This window comes from Berghia stephanieae, chromosome 9 (genome assembly GCF_034508935.2).
Source record: "Berghia stephanieae isolate SIO BIC M18660-M18661 chromosome 9, UCSD_Bste_1.3, whole genome shotgun sequence".
Classification (NCBI taxonomy): Eukaryota; Metazoa; Mollusca; class Gastropoda; order Nudibranchia; family Aeolidiidae; genus Berghia; species Berghia stephanieae.
In genome coordinates, this window is record NC_088368.1 from 45,546,806 (window position 1) to 45,571,805 (window position 25,000).

At 35.2% G+C, this 25,000-nt stretch overlaps 1 protein-coding gene across 1 annotated transcript in view; it reads right to left on the reverse strand.

Moving 5' to 3' along the window:
- Nucleotides 1-25,000, reverse strand: part of LOC144979258 (serine/threonine-protein kinase N2-like) — an 85,208-nt gene that overhangs the window by 16,393 nt on the left and 43,815 nt on the right. Inside the window, exons 2-14 of the mRNA XM_078925870.1 lie at nucleotides 24,944-25,000; nucleotides 22,114-22,291; nucleotides 19,491-19,591; nucleotides 16,676-16,910; nucleotides 15,351-15,502; nucleotides 13,958-14,193; nucleotides 10,693-10,838; nucleotides 9,009-9,118; nucleotides 8,015-8,158; nucleotides 7,471-7,551; nucleotides 5,491-5,500; nucleotides 2,646-2,968; nucleotides 245-645 (exon numbers count right to left, since the gene is read on the reverse strand). The exon at nucleotides 24,944-25,000 is cut by the window's right edge and continues 113 nt beyond it. Of these exons, the coding sequence (XP_078781996.1) occupies nucleotides 245-645; nucleotides 2,646-2,968; nucleotides 5,491-5,500; nucleotides 7,471-7,551; nucleotides 8,015-8,158; nucleotides 9,009-9,118; nucleotides 10,693-10,838; nucleotides 13,958-14,193; nucleotides 15,351-15,502; nucleotides 16,676-16,910; nucleotides 19,491-19,591; nucleotides 22,114-22,291; nucleotides 24,944-25,000 (2,174 nt within the window). The remainder of the gene's footprint in view (nucleotides 1-244; nucleotides 646-2,645; nucleotides 2,969-5,490; nucleotides 5,501-7,470; nucleotides 7,552-8,014; nucleotides 8,159-9,008; nucleotides 9,119-10,692; nucleotides 10,839-13,957; nucleotides 14,194-15,350; nucleotides 15,503-16,675; nucleotides 16,911-19,490; nucleotides 19,592-22,113; nucleotides 22,292-24,943) is intronic.

The window sequence follows — 25,000 nt, forward strand, 5'->3', positions numbered from 1 at the left end:
TTTCAGTTGTTTGTTTGTTTTTAGGTGTTTAACGGCGCTTTCGACACTATTTAGGTCATTTAAGCGCCCGTTTCTGTCTTTTATCAATTTTTATCGGCCTTGAGGGGCCATAGCTGCTCAAAACGTGTACTGAGAATTTACAGGTCTAAATTACTAACGATCTATAAGAGTCTGGAGGATATGCATAGTACTTCTTGCATATAGCCATAGATTTGTACTTTAAGAATGAAAAGGAGGAACTTACTTTGCCTCCAAGACGTTGTGCTGTTGTTGCTGTTGTTGAGACAAAGAAGGTGGGGGGCGGCTTTTTTCTGAAGACGGTGGAATGATGGTGGTGGTGGTAGGTTGTGGTGGATGGTGATGGTAGGAGGCAGGTTGTTGTTGTTGTTGTGGTGGTAGAGGTTGTTGTGGGGGTGAGGCGGTGGGTAAGGGTGGGGGAGGAGACGGGGTCTGGGTGGTCCTTCGCGCTGGAATGGGAGGCACCACGATGTTGTTGCTGTTGTCAACGGGTAATTGTGAGGGGTGGTGGGGGTGGTGGTGGTGGGTTGAAGTACTGCTGGTTGATGAGGTTGTCGGTTCCATGCCCTCCATCCCAGAGTTGTCTGGAGTTGCATCTCCCAGAAAGTGGAAGCTGGACAAGGCTTGCTGTAATTTAAAAAAAAAAAAAAAAAAAAAAAAAGAGCTTTTATATAACGCAATATCACTAAACATGCTCAAAGCGCTTTACAAGGGGTCCGTGACCAACAGCAACATTTAGGACGGGACATAATGCCTGTAAGGCAGTATATATTACAAATTTTTTTTCGGACAGAGACAACGCATTTTACACCCGAGTACGATGATAGAATGTGAGTAAGGAGCCTTCTCCAGGCACTCAACTATGCACTGAGTGAGGCTTGCTCGAACCCAGGACCTTCCGACCTGAAAGCGAGTGTCATACCACTAGACCACATAGCCGCACAATTCTTGTGGCAGTGGAAGTGAGATGAGATAGATGGGTAGATAAAGAAAATTGAAATACATTATTTAATTAGTCATGACAATCGTGTAAAATAATAACAATATAAAACAATACACAAATCTTTAACTTTTCTCCTTACCACCTATTTTTAGAATTTCCTCCGAAAATTCACACCCACCCAGCACCAAATAGACTTTTCTTATTCAAACAAAAAAAGTTAACAAGTGAGCTCTACAACACAGTGTTTAGTATTTATAGCTGTAATCAAAGCATTAGAAACTGTCCTCCTTAACTCACTCGAGTTGATAAAAAATGAGCAACTTTGTTTGATTTTCAATCATTCTAAACTCAAGAGAGTAAAAAAAATTCATACTTCTTGTCAAAGTAAAGAGGCAAATCCAACTTGTAAAATAAATTAAACACTAAAACACAAGTCCTGATCACTTGTTTAGTTTTTAAAATTGTCAAAAACAAAATAACTTTTAACACCTGGTGCTGATTTGACATAAAAGTGTTTCAAGCATTGTAAAATTGTTAAAAACAAAACAAGACACTTGGTGCTAAAATGACCTAATTGTTTTTAACAATTTTACAATGCTTGAAACACTTTTATGTCAAATCAGCACCAGGTGTTAAAAGTTATTTTGTTTTTGACAATTTTACAGTGCTTGTAACACTTTTGGTTTATTTCAGCTTCATTTGTCAAAAGTTGTTTTCTTTTTAACAATTCTACAGCGTTTTGTAACACTTTTCAGTGCCAATTTTACAGCACTTGTAACAGCTTTAGGACATGTCAGTGCTAGGAGTTAAAAGTTGACTTAGGTTACCTTTGTTTTTGACAATTTTACAGTGCTTGTAGTTTATATCGTGTCATGTGCCAAAAGTTGTTTTCTTTTTAACAATTCTACAAAGTTTTGTAATACTTTTCGGTGCCAATTTTACAGCACACGTAACAGTTTTAGGACATGTCAGTGCTAGGAGTTAAAAGGAGTTTAACCCGTGACCTCAAGAAGTCGGAAAGAGAAGGCTCTAATAAAAGACTAGGGTTAGAGACGATCTTTTTTGGGATCGTGGATAGTTCTTACGATAGAGTCACGCTCTCCCCGGCCAGGTGGAGTTGTCGTACCAGTAAGATAGATTCGAACCCCCATTGCCACCGCGAAATTTTTATTCTCTATTGTCTTCTGGCACTTTCCTACTCACTTCATCTCTTGTTGTTATCAACATAAGTGCCTGCTCCACTCACTTTTCTGAATTACAGTGTTTTGTAACACTTTTCGGTGCCAATTTTACAGCACTTGTCACAGTTTTTGGACATGTCAGTGCCAAGAGTTAAAAGTTACAAAAAAATTATACTGAAATTGAGCTTTATATAGCGCAATATCCACTAAATGTGCACAAAGCGCTTTACAAGGGGTCCCTGGTCAACATCAATATTCAACATGTAGGACGGGACATGACGCCTGTTAGGGGATATTACAATTTTCAGGACAAAGACAAGGCTATTAACGGCCAGGTACTCATTTTACACCTGAGTACGGTGAGAGAAAGTGAGTAAAGAGCCTTTTTCCAAGGACTCAACTATGCACCGAGCGTGAGGCTCGAACCCAGGACCTTCCGATCGATAGCGAGTGTCATACCACTAGACCGCATAGCTGCACGTTCCAGGTGACAGGAAAGTTACCTGAATGTCCTCTCGAGACTGATTGGAGTGCTTCCGAGATGAGTATGAATGGGAGTGGTGGAGAGGGGTTGGCATCGAACGGGGGCCCAAGTCTTCAGGTCTCTCCCCTCCTTCCAACTCGTGTTGTGGTTGGTGGTGGTGTTGTTGTTGTTGCCGTGACGACGACGATTTAGTATTGTAACTATTGTTACGGCTATCTTTGGTAGTTGCTGTGTTGTTAGAGTCGGGAGGTGATACAGATCGCCCACCTCTATCAGACGGGATGGAGGCCATGTCATCTTGAGTCCCACCCACATCAATACCTCTTTCTTGGTTATTCATACCTAGTTTGGGAAATTGAAAGAATGAAAAAGCAACAATGACATTTTGTTTTTGTTTGTTGTTTGTTTTTTAAAATGTTTTTAAGGGTTTTACGGCGCTTGCAACACATTAAGGTCATATCAGCGCCAGTAAAAAGGAAGATAATGGGATAGTAAAAAGTTCTGGAATTACAATTAAAGCACCCAAGAAAAAGTAAGACGTAGGGGAACTGGGAACAAATAGGGATCAGATGTAGATTCCAAGAGCATATCACCAATGTACTTAGTTTGAGACCACCTATAAGTCTCATCCGGACACAAGCACAAAATCCAACAAAGAGGAATACACTCAATGCTTGCATTATACATTAAAAATAACAAATATAATAATACAGAACAGAGAGATGATTTACAAGGAAAAAAATATCATCTCCCAAAACAATAACTATGCATTTGACTGTTCCCCTCCCAGCCAGGACTCCGACCAGGGCCAGGAAAAAACCCCCAAGTGATTTCATTCCAAGACAAAGACAGAAAGCATGTTGGAAAACAGATATAGGGGGATAGAAGACACAGTATGTATCCCCCTGCCCACTATGGGAGGTCAGGATCCCCACCCAGTTTTTGTTGGTTGTTAAGGCGCTTGCAATACATTAAGGTCATATCAACGCCAGTAAAAAGGAAGAAAATGGGATAGTAAAAAGTTCTAGAATTACAATTAAAGTACCCAAGAAAGAGGAGATTAGTTCAAATAGGGAACAGATGTAGATTCCAAGAGCACACAATCAGTGTACTTATTTCCTCACGAAAGCACAGATCCCCACTAAGAGGAACACACTCAAATGTTTACAAATCAGATGTAAAACAAAAATAATACAATGCATAACAGAGATGATTTACAAGAAAGAAAAAAAAATTACTTATTTCTTGCAGCCAAGAACGTTGTGTAACAACAAACAGAGTATCATTCAATGTTTTTGCCACTGTTCTAAACTGTTCTTGGTACCGAAAGATTCTCATCTGACAAGGTGTTCTAATCCCATTCATTGTTTGCAAAGATACATTTTTGTCTACATGTTGTGATCTATAGTTGCATCGAGTTCATTATATACTTAGAGAAGTTAGAGATTAAAATCCCTCCCCCCCCCCCCCCCCCCCCCCCCCCAGGTCAATATCCATTGTGCGGCTATGTGGTCTAGTGGTATGACACTCGCTTTCGGATTGGAAGGTCCTGGGTTCGAACCTCGCTCGGCGCATAGTTGAGTCCTTGGAAAAGGCTCTTTACTCACATTCTCTCACCACACTCAGGTGTAAAATGAGTACCTGGCCGTTAACAGCGTTGCCTTTGTCCGAAAAATTGTAATATCGCCTAACAGGCATCATGTCTCGTCCTACATGTTAAATGTTGCTGTTGACCAGGGATCCCTTGTAAAGCGCTTTGAGCACATTTAGTGGATATTGCGCTATATAAGAGCTCAATTTATTATTATTTATTATTTATCCCTATGCTTATGTGTATTGTCGTATGTATAAGATGGAGATAAACCTAAAATGGTCAAGTGACAACAAACATTGGATGGATGTCTCTCATTCCTGATGTTTAAACCAAAAAAAAAGTTAGAGATTAAAATGATTAAAACTAATGCTTTATGACCTCGATAATAATAGGACTACAATTTATCCTGAGTGACATTAAATAAACTTTATCAAAAACTTCTAGAGGGCGGATATTAATAGAGAGGATGAAGAAAAAATGGTCGCCAAAGTCTGCATCGCACTCATCTCTTGACAATCACCGCTATATATATAGTGAAGAGAAATATACTATAATCAAACACCCTCATGAAGCCGCACTCCACACGAAAAATGAGATGTACAATACGTGTCCACATCGCCGGAAGTTCTTATTAATCAACTACAAACCGGAACCACTTCAACAAACAACAACAGACAACAAACCAAACTCATGTAACACACAGTCCTGATGATGGCTGATTAGGCCTGAAACATCGATGTAGACTGACTCAAACATTGTGGTAAATATTAAAATAATATATATATAGATATTAACGTTTGTAAGCATGATGATATGCTTTTTAGGTAGTTTACACGAAGCCTATTGAAGTGTGAGTCTGTGATTGTGTGTGTGTGTGTGTATGTGTGGTTTTGCACGTTTTTTTATTTTATGTATGACTGTTTGCGTATATTATGCTGTAACCAAATGAAAAATTGCCTTCATGGATAATAAAGATATTATATTACATTACATTACATGATACCATATCATATTATATTATATTATTATATCATATCATATTATATTATATTATTATATATATTATATTATATTATATTATTATATTATATTATATTTATATATATATATTATATATATTATATAATATAGTATAATTATACACCTATCTATCCAAACTTACCATGGAGAGGAAATTGAGCACCTGCATTCGTCGTCTCATTAGGTCTGTACAATGGAGATCCATTTTCATTAATGTGCCCAGGGTTGCCACATAATTATATTGTTCGACGAAGGAAATTTTTACTTATTGGTGAGGTTGTGAGAAAATAATAATAATATAATAATGATAATAATAATAATAATATAATAATAATAATAATAATAATAATAATAATAATAATAATAAAATAAAATAATAATAATAAAATAATAATAATAATAATAAATAATAATAATAAAATAATAATAATAATAATAATAATAATAATAATAATAATAATAATATAATAATAATATAATAATAATAATAATAATAATAATAATAATAATAATAATAATAATAATAATAATAATAATAATAATAATAATAATAATAATAATAATAATAATAATAATAATAATAAATAAATAATAATAATATATAATAATATAATAATAATAATAATATAATAATAAATAATAATAAATAATAATAATAATAATAATAATAATAAATAATAATAATAATAATAATAATAATAATAATAATAATAATAATAATAATAATAATATATAATAATAATAATAATATAATAATAATAATATAATAATAATAATAATAATAATAATAATAATAATAATAATAATAATAATAATAATAATAATAATAATAATAATAATAATATAATAATAATAGTAATAATAATAATATAATAATAATAGTAATAATAATAATAATAATAATAATAATAATAATATAAAAAAAACAATTCAAAAAGCATCACTTACTTTATTATTTAAATCATAACCATAGTACAATGATAATATATCTTAATTGAGCTATTTATAAAGAGTGAAATATTTGAAAATGTGTCAGTGCATGACATAATCAGCCAGAAGGTGAAAATTTTGGATTTGCATTATTTTTTTTTCATTTTCTGAAAGAATATGCACACCAGAGCATTTTAATCTTTATTTGAAGTAAATCGGGTGATTTATCATGAAGTTATGGTCAGATGTATGGGAAAGTATCCAGAAACTATTATCAAATTTCATACTTTTTCAACTTGTCTAGCTTGACTAGTAAAAAATATATAGAAGTGAAATTAAGCTTTGATATTTCACGAAGATGTACAAAAAGGGTTGATTTGATCATTTATGACAAGAATTCATTTTGGATAAAAATTGACCTTCTAACTAAACTTGGCAATATCTCAGTTCAAACCTTTTCACCATCCGACTGATTATGTCATTCACTGTAACAAATAATTCTTATTCTTTCTTGCACTAATTCAGAGTTGAGAATGACTGGTCACAAAAAAAAAAGAGGGAAATTTTTCAATGTGAAAATCAAGAGCATTCCATGCGAAACTAACCCATAAATTTTGAATTTCATTAAAATGATTGTGATGCAATTCAAAGTGTGTCTCACAGCAATTTTTTGACACCTCTCAGAAATAAATAACAATATGAAATTGAATGTAAACTTCAATTTAATATACGAAAACGGATGAAATGGAGATCCTTTAGGCGGTGTGAGAGGAGGGCTAGGTCCAGGCCATCTGCAAATTCAAGGTCTTCAAGTCTTTGTGAAAATGTCCATTGAATGCCATTGTTGGAAGTTGCCAGGTGTGAGGCTATGTGGTCTAGTGGTATGACACTCGCTTTCGGATCGGAAGGTCCTGGGTTCGAGCCTCGCACTAAGCGCATAGTTAGTCCTTGGAAAAGGCTCTTCACTCACATTCTCTCACCGTACTCAGGTGTAAAATGAGTACCTGGCCGTTAACAGCGTTGTGCATGTCCCAAAAATTTGTAATATCGCCTAACAGGTGTCATATCTCGTCCTACATGTTATGTGTTGCTGTTGACCAGGAACCCTTGTAAAGCGCTTTGAGCACGTTTAGTGGATATTGCGCTATATAAAAGCTCAAGTTTGTTTTGCTTTTTTGTTTTTTTTTTACTATTCATACCAAGCAAAAGAAACATTCTGGCCACTGATTACAAAAGATCTTTGTGGTGAGCAGGATATAAATTGGGGTGACGGAATGCAATGAAAAGAAACAAAATACACTTTACCTTTATGTTTGGGGAAAATCTTTCTCTGCCTCTGTAACTTTGGTTTTCTTGATAACGTCGGGTTGAGGAAAGTAATCTGTGGGTGAAGAGAGAGACGAGGGGGAAATGAATTCGCTCTCTCCTTGGTTATTTGTTTGCTTGTTTTTAATATACAATCTCTCAAAATCCAAGTAAGTATAGGGAATTCAAAAATTATTTTTTATAAAATACTACTAGTAAAATTGTTCAATTTTCAATGAATTTGTTTTGTTTGTCTTTTTAAGGGTTTTACAGCCTATTTATTACATGTCATGAGGCAAATTATAGGCGTAGTATCCAAGCTATTGTCTTTAGTTTTTACATATTAATGGTAGTTTAATAAAAATATCTATGTACATGCTCATTTTTAACACATTTTTTTCCAATTTTGAAAAGTAGCAAAAATCTCTAGGATTGAGTGAGTTAGAATATCAAAATGGAAAGAAAGTCACGTTTGTTGGAACTGAGCACCAGGTTCCTAGCAGTATCTTTGTTTCCAAATCTAGCTTGTAACGACTTACTTCACAGAATAGAATTCCCTGAGGCTCCATGTGTAAGGTAATGCCGTGCCGCTGATTGTCTAGAAAGTCTTCGAGCCGTAAGAACTTGACAGCACACATCTGGCGCCAATCACGCCAGTATATCGCCACCTCCAGCTCTCTCGACTAAGAATGGAGAGAAAGAGAGAGAAAAATAATGTGATTGAATTTGATTGTGAATGACATAATTAAACACAACTGTTATTAATGATTAAAATTGAGCTTTTGTATAGCGCAATATCCACTAAACATGCTCAAAGCGCTTTACAAAGGGTCCCTGACCAACAGAAAGAACGAGACATTTTACAATTTTGTCCCCCCCCCGACAAAGACAACGCGGTTAACGGCCAGGTAAAATGATGTATGGTGAGACAATGTGAGTGAAGAGCCTTTTCCAAGTACTCAACTATGCGCAGAGCAAGGCTCGAACCCAGGACCTTCCGATCCAAAAGTGAGTGTTATACTAGACTACATGGTCGCACAAACTAGACGTCAAATGATGATGATGATGATGATGATGGTTATGTTTCTGTTGATGACAATGACAACAATGATGTTTATGATGCTAATTATGTGCTTGTGTATATATATATATATATATACATATATATATGTCAATGTATTGCGTATGTTCTTCAAAATATTGTAATGGCACACGTAACCAAATGTCAAATTGCCACTATTTTGAGGACAGTAAAAATATATCGTTATTACAGTCCAAGCTGATTTATTGGGACGGCACGGTTCCCGACAAATCATCCCGATTAAGCAGTGTCCCAATTAAGTGGCAGCCACGAAATTGAGCAATTTTTTTCACATTTACCATAGCCTACCCCACACTTATCCAAAGTTGGGACTGACAATACAACAAATTCTAATGAAAGATGTATTGGTTTGTTGTTTTTTTTGTTGTTTTTCTTTTGTTTTGTTTCTTCCTTCCTAAGTGGACTAAGCTAAGCTAAGCTAAGCTACTGACCCTGTCTAAGTCGATGGAAGAACGATGATCCCAACATTGCTGGTTGCAGGGTTTCCACGACGTCTGGACGACTTGTTGGTTGTCTAACTTGAGTACGCACATCACTTCATCTGGAGGGTACAAACACATTGGAATAGGATTTGGTTTTTCTTTTTCAAATATCAAAGTAAAAAAATACCCCCCAAAAAAACCCAAAAAAACAAGGAAGGAGGCATTGGTGAGCAATAAAAATCTGAATAGATGTCTAAGATAAGATAAGATAAGATATACTTGATTGATATATCATAATGTTACACATCATTTATCGGTTTGTTTGTTTTTTTTTGTTTGTTGCTTTCGGTCTCTTCCAACACAATTGAGGTTATATGAGAGACCGCTGAAACAAAAAAACAAGCAATCTAACAAAAATAGTACAAATGTAAATCAAAATCATAACCTAAAGATATCATAAGCTAAATTATAAATAACCAAGAACAAACAGGCAGAAGATTTACAGAAAAAAAATATCCCCTGTCAAAAATACAATCACAAACCAAAGAAGCAGGATAGGCTAGTAAAGAGAAGAAGAAACGACATCACTATCGGATCGTACACCCATGCGAACATCATAGGTATATGATTCAAGGGTGATGCTCCCATCCAACGACATCACTATCGGATCGTACACCCATGCGAACATCATAGGTATATGATTCAAGGGTGATGCTCCCATCCAACGACATCACTATCGGATCGTACACCCATGGGAACATCATAGGTATATGATTCAAGGGTGATGCTCCCATCCAACGACATCACTATCGGATCGTACACCCATGGGAACATCATAGGTATATGATTCAAGGGTGATGCTCCCATCCAACGACATCACTATCGGATCGTACACCCATGCGAACATCATAGGTATATGATTCAAGGGTGATGCTCCCATCCAACGACATCACTATCGGATCGTACACCCATGCGAACATCATAGGTATATGATTCAAGGGTGATGCTCCCATCCAACGACATCACTATCGGATCGTACACCCATGGGAACATCATAGGTATATGATTCAAGGGTGATGCTCCCATCCAACCACCCACCACTATCGGATCGTACACCCATGGGAACATCATAGGTATATGTGTCAAGGGTGATGCTCCCATCCAACGACATCACTATCGGATCGTACACCCATGCGAACATCATAGGTATATGATTCAAGGGTGATGCTCCCATCCAACCACCCGCTGATTTATCGGTAATATTAGCACAGATTTATACACTGTCATGAACTAATTGATGAAAATACAAAGCTAATTAAAAACAAAATAAACGTCAAATATAATATATATATATATATCATACACTGCCACATAAAGCAGATATAACGTTACATGTGGGGTTATGTGCTGTGCATAGTTGAGTCCTTGGAAAAGGCTCTTAACTCACATTCTCTCACCATACTCAGGTGTAAAATGAGTACCTGGCCGTTAACAGCGTTGTCTCTGTCCGAAAATATTGTAACATCGCCTTACAGGCGTCATGTCCCGTCCTAAATGTTAAATGTTGCTGTTGACCAGGGACTCCTTGTAAAGCGCTTTGAGCACATTTGTCGATATTGCACTATATAAAAGCTCAATTAAAAAAAAAAAACAAAAAAAAACTTGTGTTCATTTCACAGTAGCAGCCACTCACTGGTTAATTCATCCTTGATATTGTACATCTTGCTGCTGCCTCTCCTAAGTAGACTTCTGCTCTCGCCTGGACTGGACATGAATATCTGTAAGCTTTCCTTACGTCGTAGAGGTATGTCCTCCAGTAATCCCTGAACGCCTACCAACCTGTTCAAAGTTCAAAACCGTTATTACAAGGTATTGTCACAGTGAATGACATAAATAGTCGGATGGTGAAACGGTTTGAATTGAGATATTGCCAAGTTTAGTTAGAAGGTCACTTTTTACCCAAAATGAGTTCTTGTTGTTTTTGTTTTTAAGGGTTTTACGATGCTTGCAACACATTAAGGTCATATCAGCACCGGGAGTTCTTGTCATAAATGATTAAATCAACCCTTTTTGTACATCTTCGGGAAATATCAGAGCTCAATTTCACTTCTAAATATATTTTACTACTAGTCAAGTTGAAAAAGTATGAAATTTGAGAAAAGTTGCTGGATACCTTTCCCATACATCTGACCATAACTTCATGATAAATCACCCGATTTACATCAAATAAAGATTAAAATGCTCTGGAGAGCATATTCTTTCAGAAAATGAAAAAAAAATAATGCAAATCCAAAATTTTCACCTTCTGACTGATTATGTCATGCAACGACACATTTATAAATATATCATATTTGATATTTGAGCAACATTAACATTTTTAAAAATATTGTCAAGTTGTTAAATATTCATATAAAATACAAATCTAATGGAAAAATAAAATACAATTTTTGATGATTTATGTTAAAAAATCTGTTGTTTGTTGTGGATGAAATCGAATTCATTCTAAACCATTGGTCTGCACTCTTTGGTTTCTGAAGAGGATGTCGATATATGGATATGGTCTAGTGGTATGACACTCGCTTTCGGATCGGAAGGTCCCGAGTTCGAGCCTCACTCAGCGCATCGTTGAGTCCTTGGAAAATTCTCACTGTACTCAGGTGTAAAATGAGTACATGGCCGTTAACAGCGTTGTCTCTGTCGAAATAAACATTTTAATATCGCCAAACAGGCGTCATGTCTCATTCTACATGTTACATGTTGCTGTTGGTCAGGAACCCCTTGTAAAGCGCTTTGATCACGTTTAGTGGATATAGCACTATAGAAAAGCTCAACAGGCCATAGAGCCCTTCACTTTGAAGACTTGTCCTCAAGCAATCTTTGAGATAAAATATTAGGGGGGAGAGAGAGAGAGAGAGAGAGAGAGAGAGAGAGAGAGAGAGAGAGAGAGAGAGAGAGAGAGAGAGAGAGAGAGAGAGAGAGAGAGAGAGAGAGAGAGAGAGAGAGAGAGAGAGGAGAGAGAGATTAAAAGAGAGAGAGGAGGGGAGAGAGAGAGAGAGAGAGAGAGAGAGAGAGAGAGAGAGAGAGAGAGAGAGAGAGAGAGAGAGAGAGAGATTAAAGAGAGAGAGAGAGAGAGAGAGAGAGAGAGAGAGAGCGAAGAGAGAGAGAGAGTGAGAGAGAGAGAGAGTGAGAGAGAGAGAGAGAGTGATTGAGAGAGAGAGAGAGAGAGAGAAAGAGAGAGAGAGAGAGAGAGAATAGAGAGAGAGAGAGAGAGAGAGTGAGAGAGAGAGGAGGACCACAGGCTTTCTCTCTCATAGCTTATTACAGGAATAATATAATATGGAGTATGATGAAGATGGTGAATGGTGTTATAGGTAGACCTGTAAATGAGCTCTATAAAAATTGACTGAAACTGTTCGACAAACTGAAGATTCAATTATTTTTCTAAAAATAAGGGCATCATTGGAGAGCAGATATTAAAATAGTGGGTGTTATTTCTTACTGGAAGTATGACTGCCATAATTTGATGTAGAAGGAATGCTAAATAAGCATGTCATTCATATAGGTAAAGATGACTTCATCAAAGTCATATTCCTGCCTCTGGAACTTTTTTGACATAGTCAGAAAAATAATCACCATTATCATCTTTAACTTCTAGCCATGACCAATTGAATGTATTCCTCACATCTTTATTGATGCTCGACAAGTCTGAAATTGCGATCCACGAACAGCTCAGCCATTGTGAGAACATTAGAATAATGTAGCAATGAGCAAACTTGATTTTCAATCAGTAAATGACAGAAAAAAAAAAACTTAAATAAATATGACTTCAGGCCAATACACTGAATTATTAAGTAGAAGTGAATTATCAAGAAGAAACTTCGGCAGGCGTAGCGGAAAAATTCAAAGAATCGAAATGAAGGTAAATCGCCACAAAACAGCAAGCTCGCTTGGGCTTGAGCAAAAACAATGGCAGAAAACGTCCTGATTTGCACGGGAATTAATTAGGCTACTTACCATTGTTCCTTATGATCAGGTACTCAATCAGTGAAGAAACGGTCAACCAGTTTGTTTACAACGTGAGGCAATCGAAATGTGCTTATAGCAATCTATCCTAACTTTCGATTTGAAGGTGTCTACATAACGGACTTCCGGCATTCGCAATTTACTTTATCATACTTTTGAGACTCGCCAGGTAAATGTGGTCAATTTTGGCTTAGATGAAACAGTGAAATTTATCGCTCGGTGGCTCAGTTAAAATTGGCTACAGTTGGGATCACGACGGGTTTGGAAAGTGAAAAAATAATTTAACGAAGGATGTGTGAAAATACCCAGGGAAGTGTTCAGACATGCCTTTTATAAAAAGCGTCGCTTAGTCTTGGCAATATATACATCGTTAATATAAACGGTCCCATGAGCTATGCGTAGCGCTGTGGAACACTCCTAATTACTTTACGGTCATGGACTACGATTTGTGAATTCTTTCTTTTTTTATTTCTTTCTTTCCTTTTTTTAAATATTTGAATTTGACAAATTGACTGATTTCAGTTAATTGACTGAGAATTTACAGGTCTATAGGGGAATGGTGGAAGTGAAGGATTGTAACGAAAATATTAGGAAGGTTGTTGTGATGTTGATGATGTTGATGATGATGATGATGATGATGATGTTGTTGATGCCGGGTTTTTTTTTAAAAGATAACTAATATGTTACGAGTATGCATCTTGTGTGAGTGTGTCTATGTCAATATTGTATTGTTATAAATGTGTAACCAAATGACAAATTGCCACTTTTTTGGGGACAATAAAGATATATTATTATTACTACTACTACTATATTATTATTATTATTATTATTATTATTATTATTATTATTATTATTATTATTATTATTATTATTATTATTATTATTATTATTACTACTATTATTATTAACTAAAAAACATGCAAATCAAAAATTACCGGACTTCTAATTTCCCAGTAAGGGCTGCAGGTTTGTTGATAAAAGTGGTATTCTTGTGCTGATTGGACGAGGACAGGCGGGTGGGGGTGATGAAGGTCGGGTTGATGAACCGATCCAGCTCGTCGCGTAGTCGTCGAGCCATCGGAGCATCGTGGTCCATTTCTAACAGACGCTCCTCCAGCGACATTCTCATCAGCTCCATCTTCATACTGGACTCGCCTAATCTGATCTGTGCCTGGAGAAAGAAGAAAGACAAAAAAAAAGTGGAGTATTGAGATAGCTCGGTGCAGGTCTTGGTTGTAAAATCTGGTCTGTGCCTGGAGAAAGAAGAAAGACAAAAAAAGTGGAGTATTGAGATAGCTCGGTGCAGGTCTCGGGTGTAAAATTTGATCTGTGCCTGATGTAAAATTTGATCTGTGCCTGGAGAAAGAAGAAAGACAAAAAAATAAATAATGGAACACAACTAAACACAGAACAGAAAATTTGAGATTTGGGACCAACAAGAGAAGTTGAGAGGTCGCCTTTAGGAGTGTTGCCTTTATACGGATTCTACTGTAAATGAAAAAGTTCGAATGGACAATTTATTGAAGGAGAAATATGACGAATCTGTAGGGCAAAATATAATTTTCCATAAATTTGTGCAAATAAATATTTAAACAACGAACAAACACAATTTGTAAATAAAATCAAAAATTAATAGAATAACAAAATAATTGATTCATGAATCAATGACACTAGCATAAAATTTTTTTTTTAATATTAGGCCTTCCACCACATCATAAGATATCATCGCCTAGGCATTCCATGAAGGAATATAGATAATTCATCAAACAAGATGTCTGATGTCCACAGGAATCACCCATGTTGTCCAAGTGAGCAAATTGGTGATTAATAATCTTGCTCTAGGAAAAAAAAGAAAAAAAGAAAGTGCCTGTAGCGGGGGCTCGAACCCGGGACTTTCCGGGTCATAGTGCAATGCCTTAATCACTCGGCCACTTCGCTGAATAACAAAATAATTTATTCATGAATCAATGACATTAGCATAGAGAGGTGAAATTAGGGTACAAGTAACAGTTGTGTATCCAGACTATGTGGTCTAGTGGTATGACACTCACTTTCGGATTGGAAGGTCCTGGGTTCAAGCTCGCTCGCTCGCTTGACGCATAGTTGAGTCCCTGGAGAAGGCTCTTCACGCACATTCTCTCACCGTACTGCAGTGTAAAAATGAGTACCTGGCCGGAAACAGCGTTCTCTCATGATGTCCCGTCCTTCATGTTAAGTGTTGCTGTTGGCCAGGGACTCCTTGTAACGCACTTTGAGCACGTTTAGCGGATATTGTGCTATGTAAAAGCTCATTTTTAAAACTTTCTTTTTTTTAAAAACCCAACCAACCTCTCTGAGTGCCTTCTTGTCCTCTGATTTGGAGTTCTGCAACGTCCTGATCACATTCTTGGCACCTTCAGCAACAGCCGACTCAATCATATGATGATGACGTAACTCCTCCACACGCATCTCAAAATTTGACATGATGGAGCCACCAGTTCCTAGAAATGATAATAATAATATTGATGATGATAATAATAATATAATAATAATAATAATAATAATAATAATAATAATAATAATAATAATAATAATCATCATCATAATGATAATGATAATAATAATAATAATAATAATAATAATAATAATAATAATAATAATAATAATAATAATAATAATAATAATAATAATAATAATAATAACAATAATAATAATAACAATAATAATAATAACAATAATAACAACAACAACAACAACAACAACAACAACAACAACAACAACAACAACAACAATAATAATAATAATAATAATAATAATAATAATAATAATAATAATAATAATAATAATAATAATAATAATAATAACGATAATAATAATAATAAGAGAACTTAACTCTTTCAGCGCCAAGGCTATATTCGCATTTCCGTCACAAAATGGCAGCATGAGAATGACAAGCTAAAGACAAAGCGACATTCGAATTTGTCTGAGTTAAATGAGAACATTTTTTTTTTTTAAATGAATAGCTTCTCAAAGTAAAGAAAATATGTGAATAAAGTTTCTACCAAAAAAAAAAAAAAAAAAAAAAAAAAAAAAAAAAAAAAAAAAAAACTAAAGCAACTAGATAACTAAAATGTGACATAATCAGTTGGAAGGTGAAAATTTTGGATTTGAATTTTTTTCTGAAATTTTCTGAAAGAATATGCTCCCCATAGCATTTTAATCTTTATTTGAAGTAAATCGGGTGATATTTCATGAAGTTGTGGTCAGATGTATGGGAAAGGTATCCAGCAACTTTTCTCAAATTTCATACTTTTTCAACTTGTCTAGCTGTAAAAAAATATTTAGAAGTGAAATTAAGCCTTGATTTTTCCCGAAGATGTAAAAAAAAAAGGGTTGATTTAATCATTTATGACAAGAACTCCTTTTGGATAAAAATTGACCTTCTAACTAAACTTGGCAATAAGATCTCAGTTCAAAGCTTTTCACCATCCGACTGATTATGTCATTCACCGTAACATATACTAATTAACTGTATATATATGTGTGTTAAGTTTCATGGTGACAATGTGACATAATAAGCTTGCCAAATCCATATTCTAATGCCAATTGAAACGTCCAACATCACTTCCCCCCCCCCCCCCCAAAAAAAAAAAAAACAAAAAAACTTTACTTACCCCTATCTTTGGAGTTGACCTCACCCACACCCCCACTTCCAGGGCCGCCGCCGCCACCACCTCCCCCACCACCCCCACCACCCGAGTCCTGACTGACTTTGAGCATCTGCATTCGTATAATTTCAATCTTGGTCTTGGCGTCCGACAACATCTGCTGTGCCTCTGCCAACATTTTTTTATCCCTAGAGGAGCCGGTGCTGTACATTGAAATCATGTTCTCTGCCCCGTTCTTGACCTGACATCAGAAAAACGAACAAAATTTTTTGACAACTCATCATGAACTTGTGTGATACAAAAAAGAAAACTATTGTAAAGCACTTCTGAACATTATTTGTTTTTTTTTTTTTATGTTGTTAAGGGTTTTACGGCACTTGCAACACATTAAGGTCATATCAGCGCCAGTAAAAAGGAAGATAATGGGATAGTAAAAAGTTCTGGAAATACAATTAAAGCACCCAAGAAAAAGTAAGACGTAGGGGAACTGGGAACAAATAGGGAACAGATGTAGATTCCAAGAGCACACTATCAAAGTATATTTAGTTTGAGATCGTCTAAAAGTCTCATCCAGACACAAGCACAGGTCCCTGCCAAGAGGAACACACTCAATTGTTTAAGAATTATACATCTGTAAAGGAAAAATAATACAGTACATAACAGAGAGATGATTTAAAGGGAAAAAAAATATCATCTCCCAAAACTAACTATACATTTAACTAGGGTATCCGTCCAGGGCCAGGACAAAACCAAGTAATTTCATTCCAAGACGAAGACAGAAAGCAAGTTGTAAAACAGAAATAGGGGGACAGAAGACACAGTAAGTACCTCCCTGCCCACTATGGGAGGTCAGGAACCCCACCCAGTCAAAACTCATCTAAAATTAAATTTAAAATTGAGCAGTTAAACAGCGCAATATTCACTAAATAGTACAAAATGGTAGGGGCTGACTGAAGCCGGTGATCATGAAAATACTAACAAAAGAGTGAAAATGGAGAGGCTTCATATAGGAAAGATACAGACAATTGACGTTTCGGGTACGAACCCTTAATCAGTACAACATTACACAAATTAACGTGAAAAACAAATAAGATAAAATAATACTTGTATCAATGTACTCAATGGTGGTTGCAGTATTCATTCAGTTATTATAATTAGTATTATTATTACAATTATTATTATTATTATTATTATTATTATTAAAATTTCAGTCTGCTTATAGGCAACATCATTCGACGGAAACCGCACTTGTTAGGGTTGTTAATGATCTCCTCTCTGTTATAGACAATGGTTCATGTTCTTTGCTGAATTTGCTTGACCTATCGTCTGCTTTTGATACTATTGATCACAATCTTCTTCTCAAACGTCTTGAAATTACTTATGGCGTGTCTGGTGCAGTGCTTGATTGGTTTAGGTCATATTTGTTTAATCGTAAACAGATTATTACGGTGGATGAATATAGATCTGAGGAAGTCTTTCTTGATTGTGGGGTTCCCCAGTGTTCAGTACTTGGACCCGTTCTTTTTGTTTTGTACGTTGGCCCTCTGTCTAAAATCATCAGAAGTTTTGGTCTGTCTTACCATCAATACGCTGATGATACGCAATGGTACTGCGTTTCCAATATGAGAAATTTACAAGAAGTATCAGCCAATAGTAAAAATTGTATCCAAAGTGTTAAGAAATGGATGAATGAGAACAGACTGAAACTGAATGATGATAAGACGGAGGTGCTGTATGTGGGGAACAGGAAGTGGAAAAGTGAAACAGATTTGAAGTTGGGGGATGCCTCTATTCAAATTGTTGACAAAGTGAAAAACCTTGGCACATTCTTAGACTCTGGACTGTCGATGGAGCATCAGGTTAATAATTTGGTTAGATCTCTCTTTTTCCAACTAAAAAAGATTGCTTCCATTAGACGGTTCATATCTGAGGATGTGACCAAGCACCTGGTTGTGTCCCTCGTACTATCGAAATTGGATTATTGTAATGCTCTGTTGTTTGGCGTTTCGCAATACAATCTGAAACGTCTTCAGATTGTCCAAAACAGCGCTGCCAGACTAGTATTTATGAAGCGTAGGTGCGACTCTGCCGGACCTCTACTTCATGACCTGCATTGGCTGCCTGTTGAGAAAAGAATTAAATTCAAAGCTTGTGTTTTAGTGTATCGTTGTCTTGAAGGTACTGCCCCTTCCTACCTTTCAGAACTAATTGAAAGATATTCAAAACCCCGCCCCTTACGTTCGGCCAGTGATTCCACAAAACTAGTTGTCCCTCGAATTCGGAAAAATGCTGGAATGAGATCCTTTTCTCATTTCGGACCCTCTATTTGGAACGCCTTACCGCAGAGCATTCGTGAAAAAGAATCTTTGTCTATTTTTAAACGTTCGCTTAAAACATATTTGTTTCGATTTTAGTAGATGGTATGAGAAGCAAGATAGGTTTGGTTTGTGTTGTGTGTTGTGTTGTGTGTGTGTGTGTGTGTGTGTTTGTGTGTGTGAATGAGTATGTTTCAGCCAAAGTAATTTGTAATTTAAGCGCTTAGAGTCTGGTGTCTCGGAGTTATAGCGCTATATAAGTTTTCAGCATTATTATTATTATTATTATTATTATGACAGAAGACCGTATTAGGTGGATGAATCTCCCATACAGGATAGAAAAAGTGGCTGAGGCAGCCCATTCATATGACTATAGAATTGAAAGGCACTAACTACGTCAAGTCAAGTCAACATAACATCTTGTTTTAGACTTGATATTATAAAAAAGCTACATACTGAACAGAACAGAACATATCCCTATATCTTGGTAACTGTTTGTGTCTTACCTTCATCTCAATATCCATTTGTTTTTTCAAACTCCGTAGTCGTTGATTCTCTGGGCTGATATCGGCATCGGCGTCTCCTTTCTCTGGAGACTTGATATGGTCTGAAAACCACGGAAAGTATGAGGGAAGTACGAACTTGAATGGCACTTATTTTTTAAAAAAAGCTTTTTTAAAAAAAAATCAAATATCAAATTAAGATCAGATATTTTTAATCATTAAAAAAGAAAGAAAGTTAGAAAGTTTATTCAATCTTAGGCTTTCACCAATAAATCAACAATTTGATGACAACACACATGAAAATGGAAAAAAAATGGTAAATGGAACCAAAAAATTTTCTGATAGCATTAATAACCACACAAAAAATACAACAATAGTAAAAACCCCAATACGTACAATAATAATAATGATAACAATAATAATGACAATAATAATAATAATAATAATAATAATAATAATAATAATAATAATAATAATAATAATAATAATAATAATGATAATAATAAAACTCATCAAGCCATATTTCTAATTTAATCTGAAGTAATATATAACTTGAGCTTTGGGCTTTTATATAGCGCAATATCCACTAGAGCGCTTTACAAAGGGTCCCTGACCTACAGCAACACGTAGAATGAGACATGACGCCTGTAAAGTGAATATTACAATTTTTTCGGACAGAGACAACGCTGTTAACGGCCCAGGTAATCATTTTACACACGAGTTCGGTGAGAGAATGTGAGTAAAGAGCCTTTTCCAAGGACTCAACCATGCGTCAAGTGAGGCCAGGAACCCCAGACCTTCCAATCGGAAAGCGAGTGTCATACCACTAGACTAGACCGTGTCATACCACTAGACCGTGTCATACCACTAGACCGTGTCATACCACTAGACCGTGTCATACCACTAGACCGTGTCATACCACTAGACCGTGTCATACCACTAGACCGTGTCATACCACTAGACCACATAGCCTCACAAGGAAGCACGGATTTGAATGACACTTTAAAAAGCTTTTATTTAATTATAAATAATAAATAATAAATAATAATAAAATTTCCTTTATTCATCCCATAGGGGAAATTTGTCTCTAGGGTCTATTCCAAGGGAAGACTGGAATAACCCAGGCATCAGTAGTAGTGCAGAGCTGCAAATTGAGCTAGGGCAGGCCACCAAGGTCTAGTATTTTTAATCATTAAAATCATATATATATATATGATTTATCTATAGGGAATGAGATTAGCGGAAGATTACCGTCCCTTGATTGGAAGTCACGAGCGGAAAAGTTATTAGAGAGAAAACGTCATGTTGGTTGTGCGGCATGAGACACTTCGCCGAAAGCCAGGATGAGAGAGACGCATGAGCAAAACCATTTTGACGTTCTCTCTGTAAGGTGACGTCCAATCAAGGGACGCTACTCTTCCGCTAATCTCATTCCCTATATATATATATATATATACATCAAGCTTTACAAAAGAGCAATACGTTCTTAATAGCTGTGACAACGATTTTTCTTCAAAGATTGTGATGTACAAATCAACTCTGAGTAAACAAAAAAATAAGTTCATTGTATTACAATGAATAAGATGATGATTTTCTTATGGATGGCAAGGAGAAGAAGGTTAATTGATGTCAATAATGGACTTTGTGCATATTGTGAATTCCCTCTGATATAAGTCTTAATGTCAAATTCATTTCAATAGTATTAGTATAATAACATTTTACTATAACGGTTAAAAGTAATAAACAATAATTATGAATATAACAGTTTTTAAAAATAACAAAATATAAAAAACATATAACGTTTCGGGTTCAAAACCCTTCTTCAGCCCAAAACAAAAAACCAACATTACTAAATTCCAGATAGGCGACAGAGATGATTTGCAGGTCTTCCCTTGTAGAAAAATCTTAGAAAGTCTTGACCAACTAATTATCTCTGTCGTCTATCGGGAATTTTAGTAATGTATTTATGTCTTTATTTTTTTTTTGTTGGCTGAAGAAGGGTTTTGAGCCCGAAACGTTCCGTGTTTAGTATTTTGTTCTCTTTTTTTGAAGCTATTATATACATTTTTGTTTATAACTTTTTACAATCCACAGCTTCTAGCAGCCTAGTATCAGTATTAACGGTTAGGGAATTCCTACCTATAACTAGAGATGCCTAAATGAGTCAATAAAATGGAGATAAAGATAAAGGGAGTAAATCTGACTCATGAATGAACAACACAAAACTAATATATATATATATATATATATATATATATATATATATATATATATATATATATATATATATATATATATAATATATATATATATATATATATATATATATATATATATATATAATGCAAATTTTCACTCACATTTTTGTGGCCGAGACGACTCGTTTCTGTGTTTTTTACACGTAGAAAAGTTCTTACTCCAAAGTTTGGAGTAAGAACTTTTCTACGGACATTACAATGGATTACGCCGACTGAAGAAGTGTAAAAAACACAGAAACGAGTCGTCTCGGCCACAAAAATGTGAGTGAAAATTTGCATTATATATATATATATATATAGTTTTGTGATGTTTCCTCATTCATGAGTCCGATTTACTCCCTTTATCTTCTTTATCTCCGAATTGGTACCTATACTGTCTACATGGTCCATGGGGCGAGTGGCGTTGGTGACTAGTAAGTACGTGGACAAGTCCTGTAGTTCTTGTTGAAGCTCCTGGAGTTTGGTGTTGGCCTTCTTCACGATACTGCTGACATTGGACAAGGCTTTCTTGTCTGTGGATGCCTCACGCAACTTCTCTGCTCCTTCCTATAGGAAAATGAATATTATAGGATGAATGAATGAATGAATTTATGAATGAATGAATGAATGAATGAATGAATGAATGAATGAATGAATGAATGAACGAATGAATTTATGAATGAATGAATGACTAAATTTATGAATAAATGAATGAATTTATGAATGAATGAATGAATGAATGAACGAATGAATTTATGAATGAATGAACGAATGAATTTATGAATGAATGAATGACTGAATTTATGAATAAATGAATGAATTTATGAATGAATGAATGAACGAATGAATTTATGAATGAATGAATGAATGAATGAATGAATGAATGAATGAATTTATATAGCGCCTAGATCCACAATGTGCTCAGAGGCGATTTACAATGCAAATAAAACACAACAATAAATTGATAATTTAAGCATAAACTCTATCATATTGGAATAGCATGAATCAATTTGTAATTTAATTACCACGCACTGTGCTACAATAGGAGATGAAAAGAAGCCGGTAGTATTTTCAAAGGGAAATAGATGTCACCTGTTATAATTTGTGTGGCTTTGTAGTCTTGTCAGGAGTATTGTCAAAGGGAAATAAATGCTATATATTATATCAAAGGGAAATAATACATGTTATATATTATATCAAAGGGAAATAATACATGTTATATATTATATCAAAGAGAAATAAATGTTATATATTATATTCTGTGTGGCTTTGAAGTCTTGACAGAAGTCTTATCAAAGGGAAATAAATGTTATATATTATATCAAAGGGAAATAAATGTGTTATATTATATCTTGTGCGGCTTTGAAGTCTTGTCAGGATTATTATCAAAGGAAAATAAATGTTTTATATTTTCCCTGTGTGGTTTTGAAGTCTTGTCAGGATTATTATCAAAGGGAAATAAATGTGTTATATTTTCCCTGTGTGGCTTTGTAGTCTTGTCAGGAGTATTGTCAAAGGGAAATAAATGTTATATATTATATCAAAGGGAAATAATACATGTTATATATTATATCAAAGGGAAATAATACATGTTATATATTATATCAAAGGGAAATAAATGTTACAGTATATATTATATTCTGTGTGGCTTTGAAGTCTTATCAAAGGGAAATAAATGTTATATAATATATCAAAGGGAAATAAATGTGTTATATTTTCCCTGTGTGGCTTTGAAGTCTTGTCAGGCCCTATGCACCTCCTAATCAATCTAAGGTTTCAGATTACGGTAAAGTTTGTAGTCTTGTGGTAAGACGCCTTCAAATTAGCAGGTCCCTGCCCTAGATTGAGTCCTGCTCTTTTGGCAGCGAAAAGTTCGAGTCCTCGGAAAAGGCTCTTTCTTTACTCAAATTCTCTCACTGCACTCAGGTTTAAAATGGGAACCTGTGTTAAAACATCGCTGCCTCTCTTGAAACAAAAAAAAAATTGTAATAGCAATTTACAGTTGAGATTGTTGAGCTTTTATATGAGGGCAATATCCACTAAACGTGCTCAAGGCGCTTTACAAGGGGTCCCTGACCAAGCACTGATTTGTTTGTTTTTAAGGGTTTTACGGCGCTTGCAACACATTTAGGTTATATCAGCGCCTGTAAAAAGGAAGAAAATGGGATAGTAAAAAGTTCTAGAATTACAATTAAAGCACTCAAGAAAAAGTAAGACAAAGGGGAACTGGGAACAAATAGGGATCAGATGTAGATTCCAAGAGCATACCATCAATGTACTTAGTTTGAGATCACCTATAAGTCTCATCCGGACACAAGCACAAAATCCAACAAAGAGGAATACACTCAAATGCTTACATTATACATTCAAAATAACAAATACAATAATACATAACAGAGAGATGATTTACAAGGAAAAAAATATCATCTCCCAAAACAATAACTATGCACTGAGTAATGTATAACAATTAATATGATAGCTTTAAAAGAAACAAAAAACAAAACAAAAAACAAACAAACAAAACCAAAAAAAAAAAGAAAGAAATATTTCGAGCTCAAAACACTTCTTTAGCTGAAAAAACAAAAACAGGAAATAAATTTTTTAACTGTTTTTGTTCTTGTGCTGTAAAAGGGTTTTTGAGCCCGAAACATTCTGTGTTTGGCATTTTGTTCTTTTATGGAGCTGTATTATTCTTTTTATTCACTACTTATACTTTGAATTCAGATAAGTATATGAACGAGGAATTGTTGGAGAAGGTGAGAAAAGGGAAGAATGTTGATCGATACCATCAGAAAGAGGCAGTTACGGTTCCTGGGACATGTGTGGAGAAGAGACGGAATAGAAAAGTTGGTAACATCTGGGATGAACCAAAGAAAGAGAGCTAGAGGAAGACAAAGAATGACTTATCTAAATAACTTAAGAATGTACAAATGTGATTTTAAAAAGCAACACAGATTTCATGGGCACCGCAGAGGATCGTGATTCGTGGAGACAGCTGACCGACAACGCGCTCTAGAGCACAAGTCATGATTTATGATGATGATGATACTTTGAATAAACCTGGTAGCCTACCTTGATCTTCATCTCCTTTCGGATCACAGATTTCATGGGCACCGCAGAGGATCGTGATTCGTGGAGACAGCTGACCGACAACGCGCTCTAGAGCACAAGTCATGATTTATGATGATGATGATACTTTGAATAAACCTGATAGCCTACCTTGATCTTCATCTCCTTTCGGATCTCCCTTCGTAAGTACTCTTTAATTTCCTCCAG